This window comes from Physeter macrocephalus, chromosome 20, assembly GCF_002837175.3.
Source record: "Physeter macrocephalus isolate SW-GA chromosome 20, ASM283717v5, whole genome shotgun sequence".
NCBI classification, from domain to species: Eukaryota; Metazoa; Chordata; class Mammalia; order Artiodactyla; family Physeteridae; genus Physeter; species Physeter macrocephalus.
In genome coordinates this window covers 64,996,338-65,021,142 of record NC_041233.1, presented here as the reverse complement: position 1 = coordinate 65,021,142, position 24,805 = coordinate 64,996,338, and the positions used below count along the sequence as shown (strand labels likewise).

Below are 24,805 nucleotides of genomic sequence, written 5' to 3'. Positions count from 1 at the left end.
TGAGAAATTTTTTAACAGTTGTTAAAGTTTACTTTATATTCATGGAAGATCCTCCTGGCATTAGTTCTTAAAAAATACACAATTGAAATAACAGTTGTCAAATACTACATTGTGTTTTTAATAGATTTCTACTATATTAAAGAAAAGTACATCCTCTCTGGTTTGTCTTTCCTCTTAATTCTAGCTACACACTGCTGCCCTCTGCAGCATTTTCCATTCTTGCAAGCTGACTGCCACTCTTAATCATCACAAACCCACCTTAGAAGAGGGCTTTCTTAAGGGTCCAGCTACAAACCCCAATCCTCCAGGGAACGTTCTTTCCTGGCATTCACATAGCCTCCTCGTGACTCAGGCCTTTATCTTTTTAACTAGTTTTTTTTTAATTGGAAAAAATTATATACGTATGGTTAAAAGAAAGGAAAAAAAGGATTATTAGTGAAAACATATGGCTTCCACTCCAAATCTCTACATACATTCGTACATCCGTCCATAAATGGTATATATTATTACAAACATACACACTTAACACGCATTTCTTTTTAAACATAAGTGGACGTATTCACACCACTGCTTATCATTCAACATTGTAACTTGGAGATCGTCCCCTTTCAGGCGGTATTAACCTATATAACGTAATTAAAACCAGTAAGTGCTAACAAAATAGGTTTTTCTTTTTTCACGGTACGCATGGCCTTTATTGTTTGCTACAGGAAGTGGAAGAGGCGGGGACGCGACAGCTCCGGCTCCTGGGGCGACTCCACAGATTGGGTCACCGCCCTCGAGAAGTCCAATTAGGTTTTAAATAAACCAATCTACTCTCGAATAGGTTCTGCCACAATCTAATCAGCTTTTTGTTGCCACTAAGACTTTTATTATTCTGTGAAGCGGTGGTTCTCAAACTTAACCAGACATTGGTATCACCTAGAAGGCTTGTTGAAACAGGTTGCTGAGGCCATCCTCAGAGTTTCTCACTCAAAGGTGTGAGGTGGGTGTTGAGAAACCGTATTTATAGTAAATTATTTTCGCAATAAATTATAAATTACTGTAAACAAAATAAATACCACGCAAGGCTGATGGTACCAGGACCACACTCAGAGAACCAACCGGTAGTATGAATGCTGTACTGAACCCCGTTCCTCCCACCACCGAGCACCCTGGGAACCTCAAGAACTACCCAGCATCACACGGCCCTGAAGTAACTACCCAACTGACGCCCCACTCCGAGCCGGAACTAAGATAAAACGAACCTACATCCGGCGCCTGGCGCATACCAGTACGTCATTTCCTTCCTACAAAACCCCGCCCACTTTATTTCCCTAACGTGATTAAGGGCCGGCTGCCTAGAGGGAGAGGGGAATCACGTGAGTCGAGCGACGTCTTGCGAGGATTTTAACCTCTCGCGAGACTTCACCCGCCTCCTCTATTCCTCCTTCCAGTGCCCGGCTTTAGTCCTCTCCCGCTCGCCGCTGAGTGAGGTTTTTTCTTCCGGACCGAGTTGCCTAGTTGTCGCCGCAGAGCTTTTGCTTGCTGCTGCCGCTGTCGCAACCACCACTGGGCTGCTTTGCCGCGACCCCGTCCCGCCGCCACTCCCCCAGCCTCACACAAGGTAACAAACGCGATGAGGAAGAGAGTAAGGCCTCGCCGGGCTTCGGCCTCCCCCTAGTTGAAGCGGAGGCCTGAGGCCGAGGAGCGGGCCGCGCTGGAGAGGCCCGGGCGCCGGCCGGAGTATCAGGAGCGCCGGCCTCCTCTTCCACCCAGAGTTGAGCCCTGAGCGGCCTCGGACGGGGTTGGGCAAGCCGCGGGAACCCAGCGGGTGGGGTTGGCATTTTAAGGACGCTCCGGGCCCTTCCGAGCCTGTTTGCGGGTGGGGCTCCGGCTCCGGGGGCCTCCGCTGGGTTCCTGTTTTCGGTTTCCCTGGAAGCTGTTTGAATTTCGAGGTCTGAAATGGTCAAGCAAGTTGTGGCGGGCTTTGAGGTGTTGGGTGACCGAGGGGGAGCAGCCTGGCTTGCTCTAACCCTTTTGGAGTCCTTCCAGGCTCCAGGCTGTGGTTGGACGGGGATTGTAAAACAGACGGGTCCTCGGAAACCCTGTATGTTTGCTAATAAAGCGAGAAAGAATTCTCTCCTATCTTATTTTCGGGAGAAGAATGAGCCAGATTTGGTGAAAGCCACGTTCCTTAGATTGCCTAAATAGGAGAGTATCTGTGCTGGTATTTTTTACTGCAGAAGATGCATCGTCAGTATTTAAGTGACTGGCTTTTTGCTCTGGATAAGAGTTTCTAAACACATTCATATTAATCGAATAGCTCTTGTGGAGAGTTATTTGTGTAGTTAATCCAAAATCAGTTGGAATTGGTTTTGGTAGTATTTTTTAGTGCTTAAAAATCAGAAGCCTCAACTCTTTCAACAGTTGAGTGCCTTTTTTTTTTTTTTTTTTTGGTGACAGTTCAACAGTCCTGTTAATTGAGCCTAACACAGTGCCTTCCCTGTTACAGGACTTTAAAGAAAATTAGAAATTCTTCTTTTTCCTCTTACCTCTTGTTTTCTGTTCCTATATGGAATTTGTCTGACATGTTTATAATCATCAGAATACTTGAAGTTTGTGTTTGGCTCACAGTTTTTCTCTGAATTGAAAGTAAAGGTAGTAGTGATAAATTACGCTGCAGTGAATTATAATAATGAGTTGGGAGCAAAATTGGTTAGGGTTGATTCAGGCAGACAGGGAAAATTTTTTTTAATGGTTTGTTTGGGTTTTTTTGTTCTGTTTTCATGGCCTTACTCTTTTTATTTTCTCCAGATGTCAGAGGATCTAGCAAAGCAACTGGCAAGCTACAAAGCTCAACTCCAGCAAGTTGAAGCTGCACTCTCTGGAAATGGAGAAAACGAAGATTTGCTAAAATTAAAGAAAGATTTGCAAGTAAGTATGAGGGGACACTTACAGTTACATTGCTTGAAAAGAATATTTCTGTGTTTTACAAACGATCTATTGTTAAGAATCTGTGGGTATCCAGAACACCATTTGGAGGGAGTGTTTCACCCCTTTACACCCCTTGTGTGTACAAGTGTGTATGCACATAGGCATACGTGGCTTCTGGGAGTAGGGTTGCTTTCTCGGTTTGTGTACATCAAAATGATTGAAGCATTGTTCTTTGTTAACGTCAACCTTGTATGCTCATATAATTTTTAAAAATAAGAGTTAACGTTAGAAGTCATTGTCAGACTTTCTAGAGAAAGAGCTACATACAACTTTACAAGGAATAGCACTTCTGTTTTTAAAGATCTGGAAAAGGAATTTTAGTTCCAAGGGTAACTAAAATTAAAGGAGGAAAATATAACCTGATTAAGATTCTTTTTAATGCCAAAAGATTCTTTGAAAATGAAATAGAGCACGCATGCCAGAGATCCTGTGTGTGTGTAACAGAGCTAGCTCTAGTGCCTTGTGTTGAAAACACATTATAAAAATACCTAAAGAGATGCTTGTTTTCTGCATAAATGTTACATAATGTTTAAACTTAAGGCTAGGTTTTACATGTAGTTTTTGACGCTTGTTAGCAACTTAAAATTAAACCACATCTGTGAGAAGGAGATCTTAATTTGTTCTTTTTGTTGTGGAAGGGCAGTAAATTTGAAACCTGCTTTTTAAAACTTGCTCTGTGGTTTCGAGACAAACATAAAGCCATGATAGTAAATATCTGTTATTTCTCAGAAAAATAGGTTGATTAATAAAAATACCATATATAATACTTGTAAATATGTATGAGTTTTCATCTTAACAAATTTGTGAACTTAAAATTCTGAACCTGATTTTTTGGAAAGTTTTAAAAGATGTTTTGATTAGATGGTCTGTGTTCACTGATTCAAAACAAAACTTGAATCATCTTCATTCTAAGTAATCCTTTCCCTCCCTTTATATCATGCTCTTGCCCGTTAAAATTATTAAATTTTAGCGATATTAGAACTGCAAACAAATGAAACTTATGTGAAATGGGGTCCAGATTCAGGATTCTGAAAGCGCTTACCTGGGCATAATTAAGATGAGTTAAATATTTTCAGGTTCAAGTTCTGGATATAGGATAGACTTTCATGAAGTTGCAATAGTATGTTATTTTTCTAAAAACACAGAAACCAGGGCCTCTCTTCAATACGTAGGAATCAGGCCAGTGGATTTCAAGGAGCCAGTCAATAAGAAAAAGATGTTTTGGGGGCAGTTTCTCCCACTCTCAGGCCAACTTTCTGCTTGCCTCAAGGAGAGAGCCTGGCATGCCCCCATCTCTCTGTCTCTCTCTCTTTTTTTTTTAAAAAAAAACCAACTTAAAAGCAGTGCTTTTTTTCTTTGAAGAAAATAAAATGTCATGTGCTAATGTTGTATATATTGCTTCCTGGGCAGTAGGAGGGAGGGGTATATGTGGAACTGGTGGAGGGGGGAGTTGGGAGTGAAGACTGAGAACATTATTATGAGGTCTTTTTAGTACTTACAGAGTAAATTGTCAGAGCCTGGGCAGAATTGTCTTATTAGGACATGATCCATAGTAGAAATACTATTGCGAGACAGACCATTGTGGTAGGCATTGTAGTAACCAGGTAAATGGCTTACTTAGGGTTCAGTTAATAATGACCTGGGGGCCATTTATCTGTAAAATGTCCTGTTTTCTGTAACCGTTTTGAAAAGCATTGTCCAGTAGAACTTTCTGTGATGATGGAGATGTTCTATATCTGCTGTGTAATATTATAGCCACTACCCACATGTGGCTGTCGAATATTTGGAATAAGACTAGGATGGCCGAAGAGCTGAATTTTTTATTTTATTTAAGTAGCTATATGTGGCTACCATATCAGATGGCACAGATATAGAAGCATAAGTTCTAACACTTCAGTTAGAAATAATAGAGAATGTTTTTCCTGACCAGTCCTGATTTTGGATTCTTTTCCTCTTATTCTGTCATGGAAAAAAAAATCATTTTGGTTACTAGAAATAGGTCTGTTTTGAATTGAAAACTACTGAAAGGTGGAAGGCATCATTTAGGATTACATAAAATTCTGGAAAGTTTTTTGCTGTCTGCTTCCATCTAGTAATTGTTATCTCCATTGACTACAGCTACAGCTTCTATTTTGTCATAGGTTTTTTTTGTGTGTTTGTTTTTTTTAAAATCCTTTTCCTTCTCTGCATTCTGGGATATACCTTGTGCCATTGATATTTAATCCTGCCTTTTATATTTGCTGAAGAATCTGTTCAGACTGATGACTTGAGTTTGTGGCCTTCTTTATTTTCTTGTGTTCCTTTTATGGAATATTCTTACTCTGGTTAAAAATTTGTTTGCTCTTTCATTTATGCAAAATATTCTTTCTGCATTTTTTTCAGTGACCCTCATTTTGCCAGTAAACCTTCTATGTTTATTTCTTTATGTACTATTTTTCATATAAAGTTACTCAACAGGCAGCAGATTAATTTACTAAAGTCCTAATTGCCTTTCGTTTTTCACTTAAAAGAAGTGGGTTTAGTAAAATCCAGGCTAGCTAGTTGGCTAGCTCCCCAGGCAGTCTCTGATAATCACAAAAAATAGTCAATTTATTAGGCTGTTTGCTGAATACACTGGTTCTAAAGGAGGCAGGGGTCAAGTCACTTGTCTCATATGTTACAGTGGCTCTGCATCCCCGAAACGCCTTCCTTCAGTAAGCAGAGTGCTTGAGTGCACCCCCTTTGACCTGCTGATATGTAGATCACAACATCTGATGCTTCCTGGGATTGCCGATTACTGTAACTGCTGCCCATCTGTCAATGAAGGAGCAGTTTCAGAACTCAGACTTGGGGGAGGAAAAGTAATTAATGGTATGTACCTTTAAGAACTCCCTCATACATAAAATATTTTCTCTAATACTTTGGTCCATATACACATGTGAAGAAAAAAAAAAAAACATTGAGAAGGATCTTCATAGTTGTTGGGAGGGGTATGTAAAACATGGCAAAATAAAAAGACAACTAGAGATAAATGCTCCAGATTTTTTAAAGTGTCATTTCAGTGCAGGACTCTGGAAATTATAACATGCACAGCTTTTCAGGACCCTTTTCTTTGGTGAAAATGTATTTCCTTATGAAAATATAGTGGGGAGATGTTTTATCCCAAGACAAGTAGAGTTCTAAATTGAGACCTACAAACACAGACTTCATGTTTGTGCTTTAGTAGTTAAATGGAATTATTTAATGATAGGGATTGTATGGGCTCTTGAGTCAGGCTTATTGGATTACATTCTTGGCCCTAAAAGTGGTAAATTAAAAACAAGACTGGGTAATTTACTCTCCTTCTTTGTGTAGTACATGATCTATTTATTTGGAAGTTGTTTGCTTATTTGCAAAAGATTGTCTTATTAAAAAGTATTTGAATGTATATTTGGCACCTAATAAAACTTTCATTAAAGATGTTAATCTACTGAATTTATAACTTAAATCTGAGTCTTCTAGTTTTTTGATTCATAAAATTTTTTAATTAATAAAACTGATCTTTCTCCAAGGGCTTTAATAATCCTTTTTTTTTTAAGGCTCAAATATAAGTTTTTAAGAAATAGCCAGGAAGATTTAAAATCTTTAGGAGAGAAGTAACATTAAACTTTCTTGGCTATTGAATCAGAACTACTATTATAAAACCTCAATGGGAACCAGAAGAAACTCAATACAGAGTGTAATTTTGCTAATTTTTCTCTCAGAACATACAGTGTGATGTTTAAGGTATTTTATTTGCAACAGCAGAGGAACAGGTATGCAAGTTCTTAAAATAAATCAGATAAGGTGATGCATAATATGAGTCTTCATCAGAGTAAAAATATAGCAGATTGGTAGCAGAATCTATCAATTTGTTCTATTTCTTAAGTTTTTTAACCAACCCTACTAAACACCTTTAAAGTCAGTACGTGTAAGCTTGAGTTAGAAAATATATTTGCCACACAGAAAGGTTTTGCCTACCTGTGTGTGTTACATTTATTTTATTTTTTTCTTTTAAATGAAGCTGTGCTAATGTGCTTAACATTAAGGTATTGGGATATTTTAAATCTGACTTGGTAATTTGTTTACGCAGATGGGATAGGTTTTATAATAAATGAATAGAGAAACTACTGTTTTTTTAATACATCTACAGTACTTTGGTAGAAATATGTATGAGCAGGAACATTTTTATTACTAATAAGGCTGCTTCAAGTGTTTGGGGGTTTTTGAGGGGGAGCTCACCTGTTGGCACGCAGTTAATACCACTGCCAAGCAGTGCCCTGTAAAAAGTGCAGTTGCGCGACGTACATGTGACAGTGATGTGAGAGAAAAGTGATCTTGAATCTAGGTCAGTGCCTTACAGTTGACTGTTTCTCATCTTTAGAGAGATCTCTTCAGCTAAAATAGGCGCTTAAAAATGTACGGTGTAAATTCAAGTCTACCCTATTTCTGTTAGTATTTGAGGTTAATTAAATTGAAAGGCAACTGCCTGGGTTTACATCCCAGCGCCAGTGTATAAAATACTGTATCTCAGTTTCTACATGGGGATAATCACAGTATCTACATCATAGTATTGTTATGAACTGCAAATAAATATGTGTAGAGTACTTAATGAGTGCTATGTGGTATGAGAGCTGTTATCAAAAACTGAAAGAACTTGCTTGTTGAAAGTAGTTGACAATGTGAATTATAAAAATAATGTTAATGGTTTTTGTTTTTTCTTTTTAGGAAGTTATAGAACTAACCAAAGACCTTCTGTCAACTCAACCTTCTGAAACGTTGGCAAGTTCAGACAATTTTGCTTCTACTCAGCCCACTCATTCATGGAAAGTAGGAGACAAGTGTATGGCAATCTGGAGTGAAGATGGACAGTAAGTGTAGAAAAAAACTGTAACTATAACATGAAATAGTAAAGTACAATGGTAAGGTGATTTTATTCAGCTTGAACTACCCTATTTTAATCTTTCTATAATAGCCAGTATGACTTACAGAACGAATTTGATTCTTGGGTGGTTACCATTAATACAGTTTAATTTTTAGCTTTAGGTTAAGTTTTAGGGCAGAAGAATGGCTTGGATCCTAGAGGAAATAAACATGAAAGTAGAGGAAAATGAATGGATATTTTTTAAAAAATAGTCTAAATTCTTTTTTCCTTGAATTGAAAATTGAGTAATGGTTGTTTATCTTAGACTTTTGTGAAGCACATACACTGAAATTATTCCTATAAGAAGTATCTTTTCTCAAAAGAGATTGACTAAAGCACATATAGTAGACATGTAAGAGACTTCCTTGGCAATATTTTGGTTAGGACTTCCTTTTTTAAAAGCAGATGGCTAACTCCAGCCACTATTGTCTTTGCCAAAGGGACATTTGATTATAGGAGTTTCATTTTAGACACATTGAATAGTTGAATCACTGCAGTATAAGTCTTGTAGGCTGAGTGCTAAACCTTTACTCACCTGCTTACAGCCATGATATCTTTACAGGTGTTATGAAGCGGAGATTGAGGAGATAGATGAAGAAAACGGCACTGCTGCAATCACTTTTGCTGGCTATGGCAATGCTGAAGTGACTCCACTGTTGAACCTCAAGCCTGTAGAAGAAGGAAGGAAGGCAAAGGAGGACAGTGGCAACAAACCCATGTCAAAGTAAGTGACTTTGACTTTAGCATTTTAAATGTAATCTTCCCCATTTGGGTACTTGAGGTGCCTGCAGAATCCATGCAGGCTAGACTAGAGTAAGAAACTTATAATACTGTTTACCATTATTTTGAATATTAGCAGTGTATGGTCAACATTGTCTGTATGTGTATGCCTAGGTAAAGTGAAGACATTTTGGTTCCCACTTAATGCATTTAATGAATAATTATTAAGAGGATTCTATATATCGATACTTTTCACTAAGTCAGGTTCTGGGTTCCATCGCAGCAAAGAAGACCAAATTAGTTAGGCCTTGTCCTGACTGAGTTTATAGTCTAAAGAACAAACACGTAATTAAAGAAGAACTTTAATAATAAAGTGTAAAAGTAATGGAGGGAACATAACGGGTACTTTTAGGGAACAAAGAGAAGGTACCTAAACTGCATTTTAGTCGTCAGGGCCAATTTCTTTGAGGAAATGATGTGTAAACTGAGAGTTGAGAAGAACAGGTGTTAGCCAGTTAATGAACTAGAAGGTATGATCTTGGGCAAGCTGCTTAACTTCTGTTTTCTCATCTGTGAAACAGGGACAATAGTATATCCGTTATGGGGTTGTAAGGATTAAATGACAGCATGAGTAAAACATGTAGCACAGTTCTTGACATGTAGTAAGATCTCACTCAGTAAATGTTTACATTTAAAGAAGAAAACAAGGTGGGAACCTAGAGGTAACAGAAAGAAATTCCTTTGGTAAAAACTTGGGGCTCGAGGGTGGGTGGTTTGACAAGAGAAGAGGTTAGAGAGGCAGAGGCCAGATCATAAAAAGCTTGAAAGCCACAGATGCATTTCAAGTAGAGAGCATCTGGCGTGTTCAGATTGGAGCTTTCGAATGATTACTGGCAGCAGAGAGAAGGCAGTTACTGCTGTCATCCAGGTATAAGATGATCGTGGACCTGAACCCAGGGAGTAGCAGTTAAGGATGAACCCGTGTATAGTTAGAGAGGTATTTAAGAGATAGAATGAACAATTTTCAGTTCTGCATATTTGCCACAATTTGCTATCTTTTGGATTTGTCAGGAGTTTTCAAAACTTAAGTTGCTACATAAATATATTTGAATTTGGGAAAATTATATCATCTATTAAAATAAATTTGGTTTAAGCATCCCAATCAGAAAGATTGTAGAACAACATGACATTTCTATTTTTAGTCTTTGATATTTGTGTAAAAACCACACTTCATAGTAGTGATAATATGATACAGGAGTCTAGATCATATAGCCTTGTTTTTAAAGACCTCTTTCTTCGTCGTCCTTTTGGTGAGAAGTCGTTGTTAACAGACTGAGCAGAAATTATCGAGAGGGCTTTAGGCTCTGATTGGAAAACCCTAGTTGTTTTTGTTTTAAGAATTGTTAGCTATGATTTCCCTTTGTACTGCTGCGCTCTTCCAGTCTACATGAAATAGTTTTATCTGCATTGAATCTCTTCATACATTTTTTCCAAATGCAGCATATCACACTTGCTAACTGCCCATTTAACAATTGATACAGGTTTAGATAGCTTTTAATGTTGAAACTCATCCTATTCCTAAAACACAACTGGCAAAAGCCATGTAAACGGCAAATTAAAAGTCATAGTTGAAATGTTTGATTTAAATGGATAATAGATTACTACACTTGCGTTCAGAAGCTTCCAAGGATACTGTATATTTCAAATAACATTTATTTCTTAGTAGTCCTGAGTGATCGGCATTGATGTTAGCTTTTATTCGTGGGGTGAAGAATGTGTAAGTTCATTAGGTTTTGGATTTTCTTTGGCGGGGGGCAGTGGTTGCACTGCTAAATATCTCTAAGGAAGTCATCTTTTAAATTTTAAGAGTTGACATTTACCTGTTCTGTCCACGCAGAAAAGAAATGATTGCCCAGCAGCGTGAATATAAAAAGAAGAAAGCTTTGAAAAAAGCACAGAGAATAAAAGAACTTGAACAAGAAAGAGAGGACCAGAAGGTGAAATGGCAGCAGTTCAACAACAGAGCCTATTCTAAAAACAAAAAAGGCCAGGTTAGTAAATCCTTTCATCATACTTTGTAAATTTGCAAAGTGCAACTGTCATTAAAATAACTTTAAAATGAAAAAGGAGGTTCATAGATTTAACGAAATAGTAACTGGATCTTGAATTCAGAATCCTCTTTAATCTTCATTTTGACTTACTGAAAAAAATATCTCCATTAGCCACTGTCTCTGCAGTGGAAGCACTATGAATGAGTTTATACCAGGAATTACAAAAGATCTAGGTTATTTCCTTTTATTTTTTTAAAATTTTTTAAAAAATAAATTTATTTTATTTATTTATTTTTGGATGTGTTGGGTGTTCATCGCTGCACACGTGCTTTCTCTAGTTGTGGTGAATGGGGGCTACTGTTTGTTGCGGCAGGCAGGCTTCTCATTGCAGTGGCTTCTCTTGTTGTAGAGCACGGGCTCTAGGCGCACGGGCTTCAGTAGTTGTGGCACATGGGCTCAGTTGTTGTGGCTCGCAGGCTCTAGAGTGCGGGCTCAGTAGTTGTGGCGCATGGGCTTAGTTGCTCCGTGGCATGTGGGATCCTCCTGGACTAGGGCGTGAACCCGTGTCCCCTGCATTGGCAGGTGGATTCCCAGCCACTGCACCACCAGGGAAATCCCTGATTTTCTTTTATAAACTAAAATTTGAAAAATTATTTGCTGTCTTACATACTGCTTAGAGTGTATTGAACCCTACCTGATTTGTTAACATGCCTTACGTTGGGTATCACTAGTGGGTTTTATGAACACTCAGGTTCCCTTGAGGTACTTTTCCTTATAGGTGTATTTTGGAATTTTACTTTTTCCAGAACTAATCAAGAATTGTTTGTTTCATTTCTCCTAGGTAAAGAGGAGTATTTTTGCTTCACCTGAGAGTGTAACTGGCAAAGTTGGAGTAGGAACTTGTGGAATTGCTGATAAACCTATGACACAGTATCAAGATACCTCTAAATACAATGTTAGGCATTTGATGCCTCAATAATCAGAAAAACTGTTGGATTTCATCTCTGCAGGGCTTTACATTTACCTTTTTATCCTTATATTTTTCTAAAGGTAAATTATTTGTTAGACGAGTAAGGAAGATACCATTGTTGTCATTGTTTGACTTCAGTAGAATGAAACTTGAAGAAATTGTATTTGATAACTGCTATTCATTTAAACTTTTTTCATCACTACTACCAGTTTCCGCAAAGTTTGTTGGATAAAGCAACTTTTCTAGATAGATGCTGAGTAAATACAGCACTTAGATGAATTATTGATCTTCCTAGTACCAGGCCCCCACTTAATGGATGGCATATACGTTTTGTAAGGTTCTAACTGGGAATTTTCATATGCTTTGAACTTGCCACATATTTTAGCAATTCACTGGAACATCAAGGCAAAATACCAACCTGCTAAAGAGAACTTTTCTTCATTTTTTTAAAATCTTCAGCTTAAACTTAGCTGTTGCCCAGTTAACCTAAAAGTAGGTTAATTTGTAAATGGCAGAGTTTTTTTTGAGGTTTTTCTCAACTCGTTTCCTAAGCCTATTAGGCCATCTCTAAAATTGATCCAGCTCTGTATTCTTTTCATTGAATTTTAGTTTTATGTAAGAAACCATGTTTAGGACCAGCTACCTTTTCTAATGTTTTTTTTGTTTTTTGTACTTTTGCTTTCCTCCTGTGTTGATTTTCACTTATGGTAGTGGTACCATTTTTTGGATGTGTAATGTTTATATGAGAAAACAAAAAGCTGATGTATAGCCCTGTATACAATGTAGATACTATTTTTGTAAAAAAACAAGGCTAAATTAATGAACAAGAGTACCGAATGTTTCATCATTAAAAATTTACTGTATTTCTTGTGCATTAATCTGACCATAATTTCCCTGTATATTATGTTCATGTAGCTGAGTTTGTAATTTTTGTTAACTAGATCAAGTTGTCAACATTTGTTGGTAAGTGAACATCACAATTATCCTGAGTTGAGTTTAAGCCAAATGTATGCGTAGAAAAGGGTCTTCCTATTAATGGAAGATGGTGATTTTTAAGATGTGTATTAATTTCAGTTTTTGTATGTTTAACTTTTATTAAATAAAGTGTTTTTAAAATCTCCAGGGTGTGTTAACAGAAAGGTGAAGTTAGCTGCCAGCATTGATATAGTGATTAAGCATACATCCTTTCCACAGGAAAGAATATTGAGTGTGTAATAAATGTTTCGATAAATCCTTATGTGCTCCTTATATTGGACATAAGAAATTGGAAAGGACGGACTAGTTTTATTTTAAGGGTTGTGCTTGCATAGGGGTGTTTGTAAATTTTTGGTAGAAGGGGAAAATAATTTTTATTTCATTAAGAAAAAATTTTTTTATTTCATGAATTTTAATTTTTTTGGTAAATTGAAGCTTTTTAAAAAAGTTTTTGGCCACGCAGCATGGCATGTGGGATCTTAGTTCCTGGACCAGGGATCAAACCCTTGCCCCCTGCAGTGGAAGCTCAGAGTCTTAACCACTGGACTGCCAGGGAAGTCTGGTAAATTGAAACTTTCAGGAGGACAGTGATGAGAGAGAGAATTCCTCATGTCTCCATCTCCCTCCCAACCCAGGAGATCACTGTTGTTTTTTGGTTTCTTTCCCTATAGTTTATGGCCAAAGGGTAGAGCACATAGGACAGAATGAAACGTGAAGTAGTTTTTCAATACAAGGCACAAATTACAGTAGAAAAGGAGCTACTTAGCCCAAAAAACTTCTAAATATACTAATGTTCTTGTTACCAGTATAACAAACTTTAAATCAATGGTATCCTTAAAGATTGCAAGGGAACCCTAGTAATTTAAAAGCACTGGAAAGAAATTAGGTATAACTCTGTGGCCATGCAAAGTGGTTTTTGGTGAGATTATCTTGGTATGTTTGCTGGAGTAATAGTTCATCTGGTGTTTGTGTAGGCAAGACTTGTGTTGAGACTCGTGCCTCCTTTCTTTGACTCTATGGGCCTTCCTTTCTGCACATTAATTTTCCTGGAGGGCTTTGCAGAAGGAGAGAAAAGGGGAAAAAAAAAGTGACTGTTGCAGAAAACATTTTTTTAACAAATAGGCATATATAGCATGAAGTCAAGAGCCTGTGTGTCGAAGACCTAGATGTGGTCCTTTGTAAAGTCCTGTTGTCAGGATGATGATAGTGTCTCTGGACTAAACTTAAAAATTAGGAATCCTGGGGGGACGAAATGCTTAATGAGCGTGATACCAATGGTATTTTACAAATGCAGGTGGTTAAGCTCTCAATATTCTAAAATCAAATATGATGCTTGGTCTCTGAAGGTTTGTTATTAAAATTTAATGTAGAGGTAACCCTCTTGTCAAGAAAGGAGACGTGAAGCTCTGAAACGGACAGACTGAACCATACTTGATGGCCCCCACGTGGCTGTGGTTGCATTTGTCTTTTCTCAAAACTTGACATTTGACTTTGTTATTGACTCTTTCAAGGAAAGAACAGTCCTAACACCCCCAAAACAAACGATTTAAAATTTTAATTTTAATATCACAGATAACAGTGTTTTAATTAACATGTAGAAAAGTCATATTGGAAGAGCAAGGACTCTGGAGCCCGACTGCTGTGTTTGAATGCTGGCTCCCTCATTTATTATTTGTATGCATAATTCTCTGCCTCAGTTTTCTCAGCTGTAGAATTAAATTAATACATTTCATTAGGTGGTAAGGATGAGTGAGTTAATATGTGTGAAGTGTTTAGTAGAGTACCTGGTATGTTGTAAGCACTATAGATAGAAGTGTTTGCTACTACTGTGCAGAGCTAATGGTGACTATCTGATCTTTTTTCCTTAATTTGAATAACAATTTACATTATAATGGAAATAATACTATTGCTTATAAATGTGTTACTGAAATGTTACCAAATTACCAAAGTTCTAAGACATATTAAGTAATCCTGGTAGAGGTTTAAATTTTTGTATTAGAATATTTTAGGGTTTGTTTCTTAGTGGGAAGGGGGTTACACTCCTAATAAAAAAATTTTTTTATTTTAATTTTATTTTTATTTTTGGCTGCGTTGGGTCTTGGTTGCTGCACGCGGGCTTTCTCTAGTTGGGGTGAGCTGGGGCTACTCTTCGTTGCGGTGCACGGGCTTCTCATTGCAGTGGCTTCTCGTTGTGGAGCGCGGGCTCTCTAGGCACACGGGCTTCAGTATGTGGCACGTGTACTCGGTGGTTGTGGCAGTAGTTGTGGCACGTGTACTCAGTGGTTGTGGCTCGCGGGCTCTAGAGCGCAGGCTCAGTAGTTGTGGCGCATGGGCTTAGCTGTTGTGGCATGTGGTCTCAGTAGTTGTGGCTCACGGGCTCTAGAGCGCAAGCTCAGTAGTTGTGGTGCATGGGCTTAGCTGCTCTGCGGTACGTGGGATCTGCCTGGACCAGGGATCGAACCCGTGTCCCCTGCACTGGCAGGTGGATTCTCAACCACTGTGCCACCAGGGAAGCCCCACTCGTAATTCTTGATTAGAATGAATGAGGGATTCTTGGATCTGGGTCCTACCCCAGGCCTATCCAGGCCAAGGTATGTGTTTTTTGACAGACACCACACAGGTGATTCTGATGTGCATCCCTGGCTGAACACCATGTTTAAGGTTAAATGTGAAAACGGTTGGATTTTTGAAATGAAGGAAAAAATTTATGTGTGGCAGTTTTCTGAGCCCAATTATGAAGACTTAGGCATCAAACCAGAGTGAAAATGCATCCATTTAATGTAACAACTCATTTTTTTAAATACTTGTTTTTTCACAACAAAGGATGTGCATGTGCATGCACGTGTGTGTTTCCATTACAATGCAGTTTTAATGCTGTGTCTGCCTTTAAAATAGCAAGGGAAAACCATGAGGTGACAAAGGAAACTCAGTTTTGTCAGTTGTGTGGTGTCTGTAGATTGTGATTATATAAGGTGAAAAATACCACTTGCAAATTAAGCGAAGTATTAGAGTATTGATTTGGCTTTTTGCCTCAACTGGGTATTAACTGAGATATAAAAGGAGGAAGAAAATGTATTAAACCCAACAAGGTTTTGTATTTGTTAAAATATTTGGAGAGTTCAATAAACGTGCTGAATTGTATTAAGTATTTGTATTAAACTATGAAACAACCAGTTAGTATAAATGGTAATTTACAAGTTCAACAGTAAATGTAAACATTCTTTATATCTAGGATTTTTGAGTTGCAAGTTAAACTGAAGTTTTACTGCAGTGGAGAGGAAAAGCATAGCAGGTAAAATAACAGGTAATGCCATAGTTTAAACAAAACCAAAGCTATTGATTCCCCCTATACTATGATTTTTTTAAAAAGCGTACCTGTATAGATGGGTATAGATGTATTCTTAAGAAACATCTCAAGAGGTTCACAAACCAATAATATTGACATTCTAAGAATTTGTTTTGGCCTAGCCAAAAGTAGTAAAACAAAACAGATGAAGGTGTTAGATTTCTGTGAGGGTCGTCACTTGCCTTTTCTGCCATTCAGCTTAAGTATATAAAGGTTCTTTTGTGGCCTTGGGTGGGGAAAAGCAGATCTGAGAATGATGCTGGGCTTGGGTTAGCTGACAGCTGAACTAACTAAAAATATCAAATTATGGCTACTTGTCATCTTTTAGTTCCCAGAAATAAAAACTGGCAATTTACTTCCACCAAGCACCTTACCAGTTCATTTTTACAAAACCAGTACGGACTTGTTACTGGAATTATTAAAATTGTAACTTGTTTCCCCAGTTAGTTTTTTTTAAGAGCACAGCTAAAGAAGCTATGGTTATTCTCATTGGGAGAAAAGGTTTGTTTTTTGTGTGAAGAGCTACTTCACACAAAAATCATGGTTATTTTGCTGGCTCATGATTTTTCTTTTTTGGTGAAACTGATGTGCTTTTGTTTTTTCTCCTTTCAAGCCCTGTACTCACTTTAGCAAGATGCAGTGAATTTATGACCAAAGAAACAGAATTCAGGCTTGGAGGAAACACTTGACTCTACATCCTGGGAAAACTAGAGTTGAAGCCTGAGATCAGTAGCTAGGCTGGTCTTTAATAGATGGTAATTGTCCCAATTGTTAATTGCTCAGAAGTATGCAGGAAGGAGGAGTAAGTATCCCTTTGGTTCTTTTGCTCAGAATTTTTCCCTCCAAAAGCCCTGTCAGGTTTAGTTGACCTAGCTTTCAGAGTGAGTGTGATGAAGCTGCTAATTTAGAAACAACTGACTTCTTAAATTTGTATTTCTTATATACATTTTAGAGATATTTTATGGCTTTTATGTTTTTACAATGCTATTCTGTGCCCTGGTGTGAAAATCTAAAATATCCCAATTATTGTCCTACTAGTAAAGAGTAAAAGCATTTTTCCATAGCTAAGAGCTTGAAAAAATAGAAAATATTCCAAAATTATAGGAAGTTGGCAGTACTTTAGAAGAGCTTCATTTAAGCTATTTCCCCTAATAATTAGTATATAGAAAAGTAAAACAAACAACTGAAGCTGTCAGCCAGTACATCTATTTTGAACTACACTTATTATTTACAAGAATCAGATGTATTCCAAAAGAAAACTACTTTCCTGGTGGATCTGGTACCTAGGCCAATAAGATTTTTCTTCATGGTGAGGCCAGCACTAAAATATTAACTAGGACACTCTAGCATGCAATGGTTACTATCAGTGTGTAACATACTCAAGCTCAAGTCCTTTCCTTTTTTTAGGAAGACCAGGTAATCACTAAAACCAATGATACATGAATCTTATAAAGCCTTTATTTAAAAATGTCTATAGGATGTCAAAATTTACTTACAATGTATAACCTGCCACAGAATTTTGTGAAAATGAACCATTTTATTAATAGTCTTATTCTGCAAGACCCAGAGTCAGAATAACTAAAATTCAAGATTAAGGATGAAGAGATTAGAAGGCTGCATTCATCAGAGGAAGTAGAGAAGTATAACACCTGTTAATTTCCTTCTGGCGCTACATGCTCCTGGGCTGTGGGGGTGGCGTGGATCCACATGTGTCCGCTTTTGTAATTTTTTTTTTTATTCAAACAAAGTCAAAAATTATAATCATCCTCATCAGTTTGCTCAGTCTACATATATCAGTTTTAACCCTTAACAATCTTTCAAAGTAGAGGTAGTATTTCAACTTTCCAGGAGGAAACAAGTCTCCATGAAGAAATTTAGTATCTTGCCCAGGGTCCTTAGCGAATGTTAGAACTGCTATTTAAATGTAACCAAGACCCTTGTTCTTCCCCTATTATGCTCTTTTTGGAAGGGAGTGTGGAATTTTTGAGGTGGAAGGATAATAAAAAGGGCAGCTAGTTGCTTCTTCAAGTGGAAGAAAACAAACCCTCAAAAAAACCCTTCCCCGAAAGGGTAAACCATTTCCTTGTGAGAAATGACCCAGGATGCAGTGTGGCTTCAGGTTAGGAGCCTTGCCTGAACAATCCTCATTGCCTTTTAAAAATCCCTTCATAATGCTAAAAACTGTCATTGTTATGGCCCTAGAAAAGGCATTTCTGCTGGAGTTTCTCATACCTATTCTAATCAGAAACTAGAGTCGCAATGACTTCATCACAATCGTCTTTGGTAATAATATGCACAGAAATAGGATTTACCTGTACCTATTAATAGATCACTCAGACATTTTACATAGGGGGCAGTGTAAACTCAGGTTAGTAAGGACTAAATGGGAACTTCCAGATTGGTTTTCAATTTCAATAATAATAGTAGAGTCAAAGGGATGCCCTAAAAAGTTATTTGGAGAACAGATAATTAGAATGACAAATGGCTTTGTGTCCTACCTGAAGAAATTAAGATTATTGGGTACATTAAACCATCTGTAGTTAGGTTATGTGGAATTATCAGTCAAGAAGGCACCTGTTGTAAATTACTGAACAGGAAATGGCGATGATTTAAACTGCCATTAATTCAGACCACTGAAGTGGTATAAACAGACATTTAAGGAGATAGTTGCCTCTCAAGATATGGATGCTCATTCATTTTTCCTTCATAGAGAAGGGCGGTACAAAAAGCACTCGTGTGTTCTTCATTCACAATTTTTATTTCTTGCAGTTAACTTTTTGTATCTTCAAAGTCCATTTGTCTTTAAAAAAAATTAATACTTATTCATCATACACTCCATCCCCCTCCCCCAAGGAAAACAAATTCAGGGAAGGAGTAATTTAGGGGGCAGTTGAAATAGGTACTGTAGGTTCGTGACAAAGGCTTCCCAGCCCACCATCCTGTACATATACAACAAAATTGCAGCACCTCAAGTTCACCTAAATGAAGTCCCGAATTCCAGCCCTCGGCAAGTGATGCAAGAGAATGCCATGGGAATTACAAAATGGAAGCTCTGTCACTGGCTTCCATTTATTTTCCATGGTAGTTACCAGAGTCTTCAAACTGTCTCCCTTGGGAAAGTCAAAAATAAGCAAACATACAGAGCAACATTTTGACTTGGCCAGGAGTAATTATAAATGAAACCAGAAATAATTTACCTGGGCCACAGAAATGAGTTTCTTTTATCATGTTTTTCATTAAGTCCCCAGCACCTGAAGTAGCAAGTTCTAATAATGGGCTTTCTAAAGGCATGCAGTTTTTCACACATCTACTTCAAAGAATTTCTTCCAGTCAAACATACCACAATCAAGGACAAAATATTTTTGGAGGCACGGGAAGAGCACAAGAACACGTAAGTATATGATGAGGCCTTGTGTATGACCAAGATGGTTCACTTCATATATAGAAGCAGTGAGAGCTGTTAAAAGTGCTACTTACAAAAGATGGTCTAACATTACACACACAACTCAACTGCACTGCTAAATATGGTTGTCTTTATTTTCTTTTTCCTTGCCCAGCCCTATCTAAACAAAATAAAACTACAGGACTGAAATTAACCCATTAAAATCGGCAATAAGTTATGAAAATCATAAAGCTTTTTTTTTTTTAAGTAATTAAGGGTAGTTAAATTATTTAAAGTATACAAAGTCCAAAGAGCCAGGGTAAGGTCTCCAAGGCTTCCTGGGGTAAGGGAGAGGGCCAGGGGAGAACCTGGGAGTTTGAAACACAAAAAGGGAACACACAACATCAAAGTGCAGGCTAGAATTTCACTGAAAATAACATTTCTGAAAATATTGACAAGAGCAACAATAGCACCTGCACAACGGGACTGGGAGGGACAGAGACTGCCTGCAGGAGAACGGAAGCAAATCTTTACGTTAAAATGAGACAAGTGCCGAACTTAACTATGTTAACTATGATAGTACGTCTACTATAGATATCAGATGGTTAAAAGATGGTAAAAGGTAATGATCCTAAAAGAAAACAAAAACAGCATTGACCTTTTTTCTACTTAGCCCAGACCTCATTCATTTTGTGTACTATAAAGAGTGAGGTGTGAGGTGTTTTATCATTATCAAATGCTGCATCAAAATAGATGATTTTTTCCCATGTGTTTTTCACTATAAAAGACGTCTATGTTTTTTATGGACAAGCTTTAAAAAGATGTCATTTTGGTTTTCAACACATACAAACAGTTATCAAAATCTGAAATAAAAATGCTGCCATGGCTCAGACCTTGGCCTGTTAATCTGTGTGCACAACTCTTCTGGCCCACGCAGACACAGAGGCACATGGAGCTTTTTCCTTCTGGCCCCTCGGTCCGAACTCAGGCCCTGTGTGGTAGAGGGTGTCATGCACACAGACCCAAGGGCCTAAGGGCAGCTGACTGTAGAGCTGGCGGTTGGGTGCCCTAGTGCTAACAATGCTGGATAAGGTTAGCTTGCTTAGCATGGAATCCAACAGAAAGCTGAGCTGCATGATGATCCCTTTCAAAAGGCTTCATGGGAGTCTCTCCTTTTGCAGAGCATGAAATGAGCTTTTTTTTTTTTTTTTTTTTTTTTAAAGAATTGATCATCCACAGGCTTCATGATAAGCTGTCCCAGGCTTGAGTTTTAATAGTTCTTTAGCTATCCAAGATTAATGCCTGATTATCTTGTCTTGTCATTACTATAGGTTTGATTTTTGTTTTTAGGACCAAAAAGCTCAAGAAGCATTCATAATCCCATCCTTAAATGTGTCTACTCAATCAATGTAGTATGAGCAAACTAGAAAAGAAAAAGAGGATGGACTCTCCAATGTCCTCTTTCAAATCAACTAAATCAAATCGAGAAAATTTCACACACGTTTTCTGCTGCCATTAGAAACTGATTTTCAGATATGAATATTACGAATATTTGTTCTGCTGAGGAGACTCTGCTCCACTTTTTGCTAAGTATTTGCTTAGATAGAGGTCTCCTGACCCTTCCATTCAAGTATAGTTTTGTTTAGCTTTAAAGAGGAGACTGCATCATGAACCCAATTTAAGAGATTGTTTGGATTGAACTGGCCCAGTGAATATCTTGCCCTGCACTGTTATGTCATGCTGGGTTCTAGGAAGTGAACGAAAGTTTGACACTGGCACTGGAGTAACCCTCGTCACTCCCAATACTCTGCAGGCTGCTGTGGTCATCAATGTCACTGATGCTGGTGGTACTGATATTGTCCACTTCTCCATGGGAGAACTCTGTGCTTTCAACATCCACTTCAATCTCCTCTGCCAAAAGGAAAAAAGGAAGAACGTTAGTAATCTAGTATACGTGCGCCTTCAAGAACAGGGGGGCATGAGGAAAAGAAATTACTTTTTGTAGTATAAACTGTTATACAAGCTATTATCAGTGATCTCTGAAGAATAGAAGGACCCAAAGATTAAGAGACACAGGTATATATTTTGCAAGGGAAATGTCTGGTATACAGTGGTGTCTCAATTTAAGCAGCAAGTTTAATAAAGCCTTTGACAGCAGTCCGTCTAGACCTTCCACCAAAAGCACTTGACCTATTTGGGAATTAGTGCTTAATATTAAAAGATCCCAACCCCAAGTGGTTTAACAACATTTGTTTTGCATTAAACTAGAAACTAATTCTCAGTGATCTTTATTAAGCAGAGTTGCCTTAAAGGGGGAAAAAAGCATGAACTGAATACAGATGAACTAGAAAATGTATTCATCCGGGCCGTTGGTGGTATTATTTTACAGATAGTTCTATAGACTTCTAGGATTCATCATAAAGATCTCTGACTATTCAGTAACCAAAATTAGCCAGTCATTATAAAGTGGACTCTGAGAGATTTGTCTTCGTTTAAATTCTCTTGCATCAAATATAGCTTGAAATGAGGGCATGAGGCTTAAAAGTCTCTGGATTATAGTGAGATCTATAGTAAAGATTACAGTAAAGGCATTTAATTTTAATACTGGTGGTATTTAACTTTACTTCAAAAGCCAAACATGATAAAAAAATCTAAATACATATATAACCCAGCTATGTACAGATATTTTAATTGTTAAATACTACATATACAATCACCAATAATATATAAAAAGCACTACACATTTTTTTTAAAGGCAGTTGAAAGACCATTTTCTCCCATAACAGACAGGATGAACTCAATATTCTTCAATTCTCTTAAAACAAACTCAAAGCCTGATGTTTCATATTTGGCACTGATTTTAGCTGTTCACACTGATCACACAATCACTTTAGGAAACATAGATTCTAGCTGAGCGCAAGAAGACAAAGTAAGTTATTTTAAAGAGCATAATTTTCAAAAGGGCTTGTTGCTTCAAAAAGTTTTAGCAATCTGTTTTTAAAATGCAGGCAGTTGTCCAAACAAGCTGTACAAATAATCCTATGAATTCATAACTATTTGTTTCATATCCATAATGCTTCACAGGCTATTTAGTGTTTCCCAGTATCACAGAACACTCATCCAACCTACATTTGGGAAACAAAATCAAGACACCCTATCCAACAGAGCATGCTGAACTCAATTAAAACAAAATAAAATGAGAGACTGTTGCAGCCAAATGGACTAGAGATGTTACTAAGAAAGTCCCTGTAACTCTGGGAAAGAGAGCTGCCAGAGAAGAACAAGAATGGTACTTGGTAAGGTACTTGCACTTTGGGAATACTAAAAAAATGAGAACTGTAATGATGAAAACATACCTTCTCTCTGCAATTTGGAGGTGGGGTGGGTACAAGGAGGTACCCACTTTTTGGTTATTTGAGGGTAACTAAAAAAGTTGATGAGGAAATGTTCTTCTTTAAAGAAGAAAAAGTTAATAAACACAAGAAGAATGATAGAATTAGAAAATCACTATTTTGTAACACCTAATGAAATAGTGATTGAGCAACAATCATCAATGACTGTTAAAACTATTAAGTGAAAGGTTGATACATCTGCATAAAAGATGACATCACCTGAACCCACTGACCAATGCTATCACTATCATGGGACAATCAAAAATAACACTGATGCAACAGGAAGTACACAGCACCACCCATGAAGTATTCTTGCCTCAAAAAAGAACATGAATTTAATCATGCCCCTAGATCTACCAACCAGTTTACAAGAAATATGAGGGACAGAACATGTTAAATGACACCATGAGGATTCATTCAGCCAAATCTAGAATGTGGGAAACTCTATAAGAAAAATGGCCCGGTTTCCCAGGTTCGACAAGAAATAATTGGCATTGGAAAAAAAAAAAGTGGGAAAGGGAAAACTATTATAGATTAGAAGTACAGTTGACCCTTGAACAACTCAGGGGGTTAGGGATGCCAACTCTCCACACAGTCAAAAATCTGAGTCTAGCGTTACAGTCAGCCCTCCCTATCTGCAGATTCAACCAATCATGGATCATGTAAGTGCTGTAGCACATATTTATTGAAATATATCCACACATAAGTGCACCTGTGCAGTTCAAACTTGTGTTGTTCAAGGGCCAACTGTACCTTAAAAGGTACAAACAAATGTAATGTAGACTTTGTTTGGATTCTAATTCAAACATACCAATGGTAAGATGCCATTTTTGAGAAAGTCCATCAGAGACTAGGTATTAGATGACACTAAATAGGACTATCTGATTTTATTAATTTTGTGGGATATTATAATAGTATTATATATATTTTTAAAGTCCTATTTATTAAACATACATATTGAAGTATTTAGGAACAAAATGATAATGTTACCTGAAATTTGATTTTTAAAAACTCCAGAAAAAATGGTGAGGGAGTAAGGGTAGTAGAGAACAGGTGAAACAAGAATGACAAAATGTTGACAGCTGTTCAAGCTGGATGACAGGTACATGAGAGTTCATTACTCTATTTACTTTTGTGTATGTTTAAAAATGTCCATAATACAAAGTCAAAAGAAATTTTACAAAATTTTCTTTTTTTGTTTTAGAATCCTCAAAATCTTGTGAGCTCTAGTTCACCTCTGGGATCTTTTATTGTGGTGTGAGGCCTGATGTAGTGGGAGCTACAGATGAGCAGATCAGTAAGATTCAAACAATTTCTTTTCTGGTTGTTTTTTGTCCTTTAATTCTGCCAAAGACAAATGTTCTGGGGCAGATGTAAAGAGAAATGAAGGGCACGGTACTTTAAAATATAGACATAAAAATTAACATCACCAGTGATAAAACATATAAACATAATGTATCTTCCTGATACAATGAATTGAGAAGGGCACAACATCACTTCTGTGATATTTCTTCCCCCAAATGTATAATACCTCAATCTAATGAAAAAACATCAGACAAACCCAAATTGAGGAACACTGCATAAAATGACCAATATTCTGCATATGTGTCATGGTCATGAAAGAAAGACTGAAGAAATATCTAATGCAATGTAGGATACTGCACTGGATCCTGGATCAGACAAAGGACATTATTGGGGAAAGTGGTGAAATTTGAATAAGGTTTATAGATTAATTAATAGTATTGCATGAATGTTAATTTCCTCGTTTCAATAACTGTATTATGGTTACGTAAGATATTAACATTAGGGGAACCTGGGTGAAGGGTATACGAGAACTCAACAATTTTCTACAGAAAACTTACAACTTTAAAATTGTTTCAAAGTGGAAAATTTTCAATATACATATAATCAAGAAAAAAAATTCTATAATTCATACAGGCATTGCTAGACAATGTTGTGACTACATAAAATCTAGAATGCTACATTCAGTGCTGGCAAAAAAGGAAGCAAATACAATGCCACCCAACCTCCCCTCTCTAAATTCAGATACAGGGATGCTAGTGTTTCATTAG

At 37.3% G+C, this 24,805-nt stretch overlaps 2 protein-coding genes across 5 annotated transcripts in view; one reads left to right on the top strand and one right to left on the bottom strand.

The window, feature by feature from the left end:
- Nucleotides 1-1,407: 1,407 nt before the first annotated feature.
- On the top strand, nucleotides 1,408-24,804 carry SMNDC1 (survival motor neuron domain containing 1). 3 transcript variants are annotated; one of them, XR_003677394.2, is made up of 10 exons: nucleotides 1,408-1,606; nucleotides 2,797-2,916; nucleotides 7,702-7,844; nucleotides 8,460-8,621; nucleotides 10,515-10,668; nucleotides 11,510-11,718; nucleotides 15,846-15,917; nucleotides 16,573-16,714; nucleotides 22,426-22,637; nucleotides 23,938-24,804. XR_003677394.2 is itself a non-coding variant. In XM_007114741.3 (6 exons), the coding sequence occupies exons 2-6, from the start codon at nucleotides 2,797-2,799 to the stop codon at nucleotides 11,645-11,647; spliced, it is 717 nt and encodes a 238-aa protein (XP_007114803.1). In that variant the 5' UTR covers nucleotides 1,408-1,606; the 3' UTR covers nucleotides 11,648-12,758. The 3 variants fall into 3 exon arrangements, 1 of the variants encoding a protein (XP_007114803.1); XR_003677391.2 differs by lacking the exons at nucleotides 22,426-22,637; nucleotides 23,938-24,804 and adding an exon at nucleotides 19,201-19,288; XM_007114741.3 differs by lacking the exons at nucleotides 15,846-15,917; nucleotides 16,573-16,714; nucleotides 22,426-22,637; nucleotides 23,938-24,804 and having other exon boundaries at nucleotides 11,510-12,758.
- Nucleotides 18,702-24,805, bottom strand: part of MXI1 (MAX interactor 1, dimerization protein) — a 96,259-nt gene continuing 90,155 nt past the window's right edge. For both annotated transcript variants that reach the window (XM_024121573.3, XM_024121574.3), the window contains exon 6: nucleotides 18,702-21,252. In XM_024121573.3, coding sequence (XP_023977341.1) covers nucleotides 21,089-21,252 — 164 coding nt within the window. In that variant the 3' untranslated portion in view covers nucleotides 18,702-21,088. The remainder of the gene's footprint in view (nucleotides 21,253-24,805) is intronic.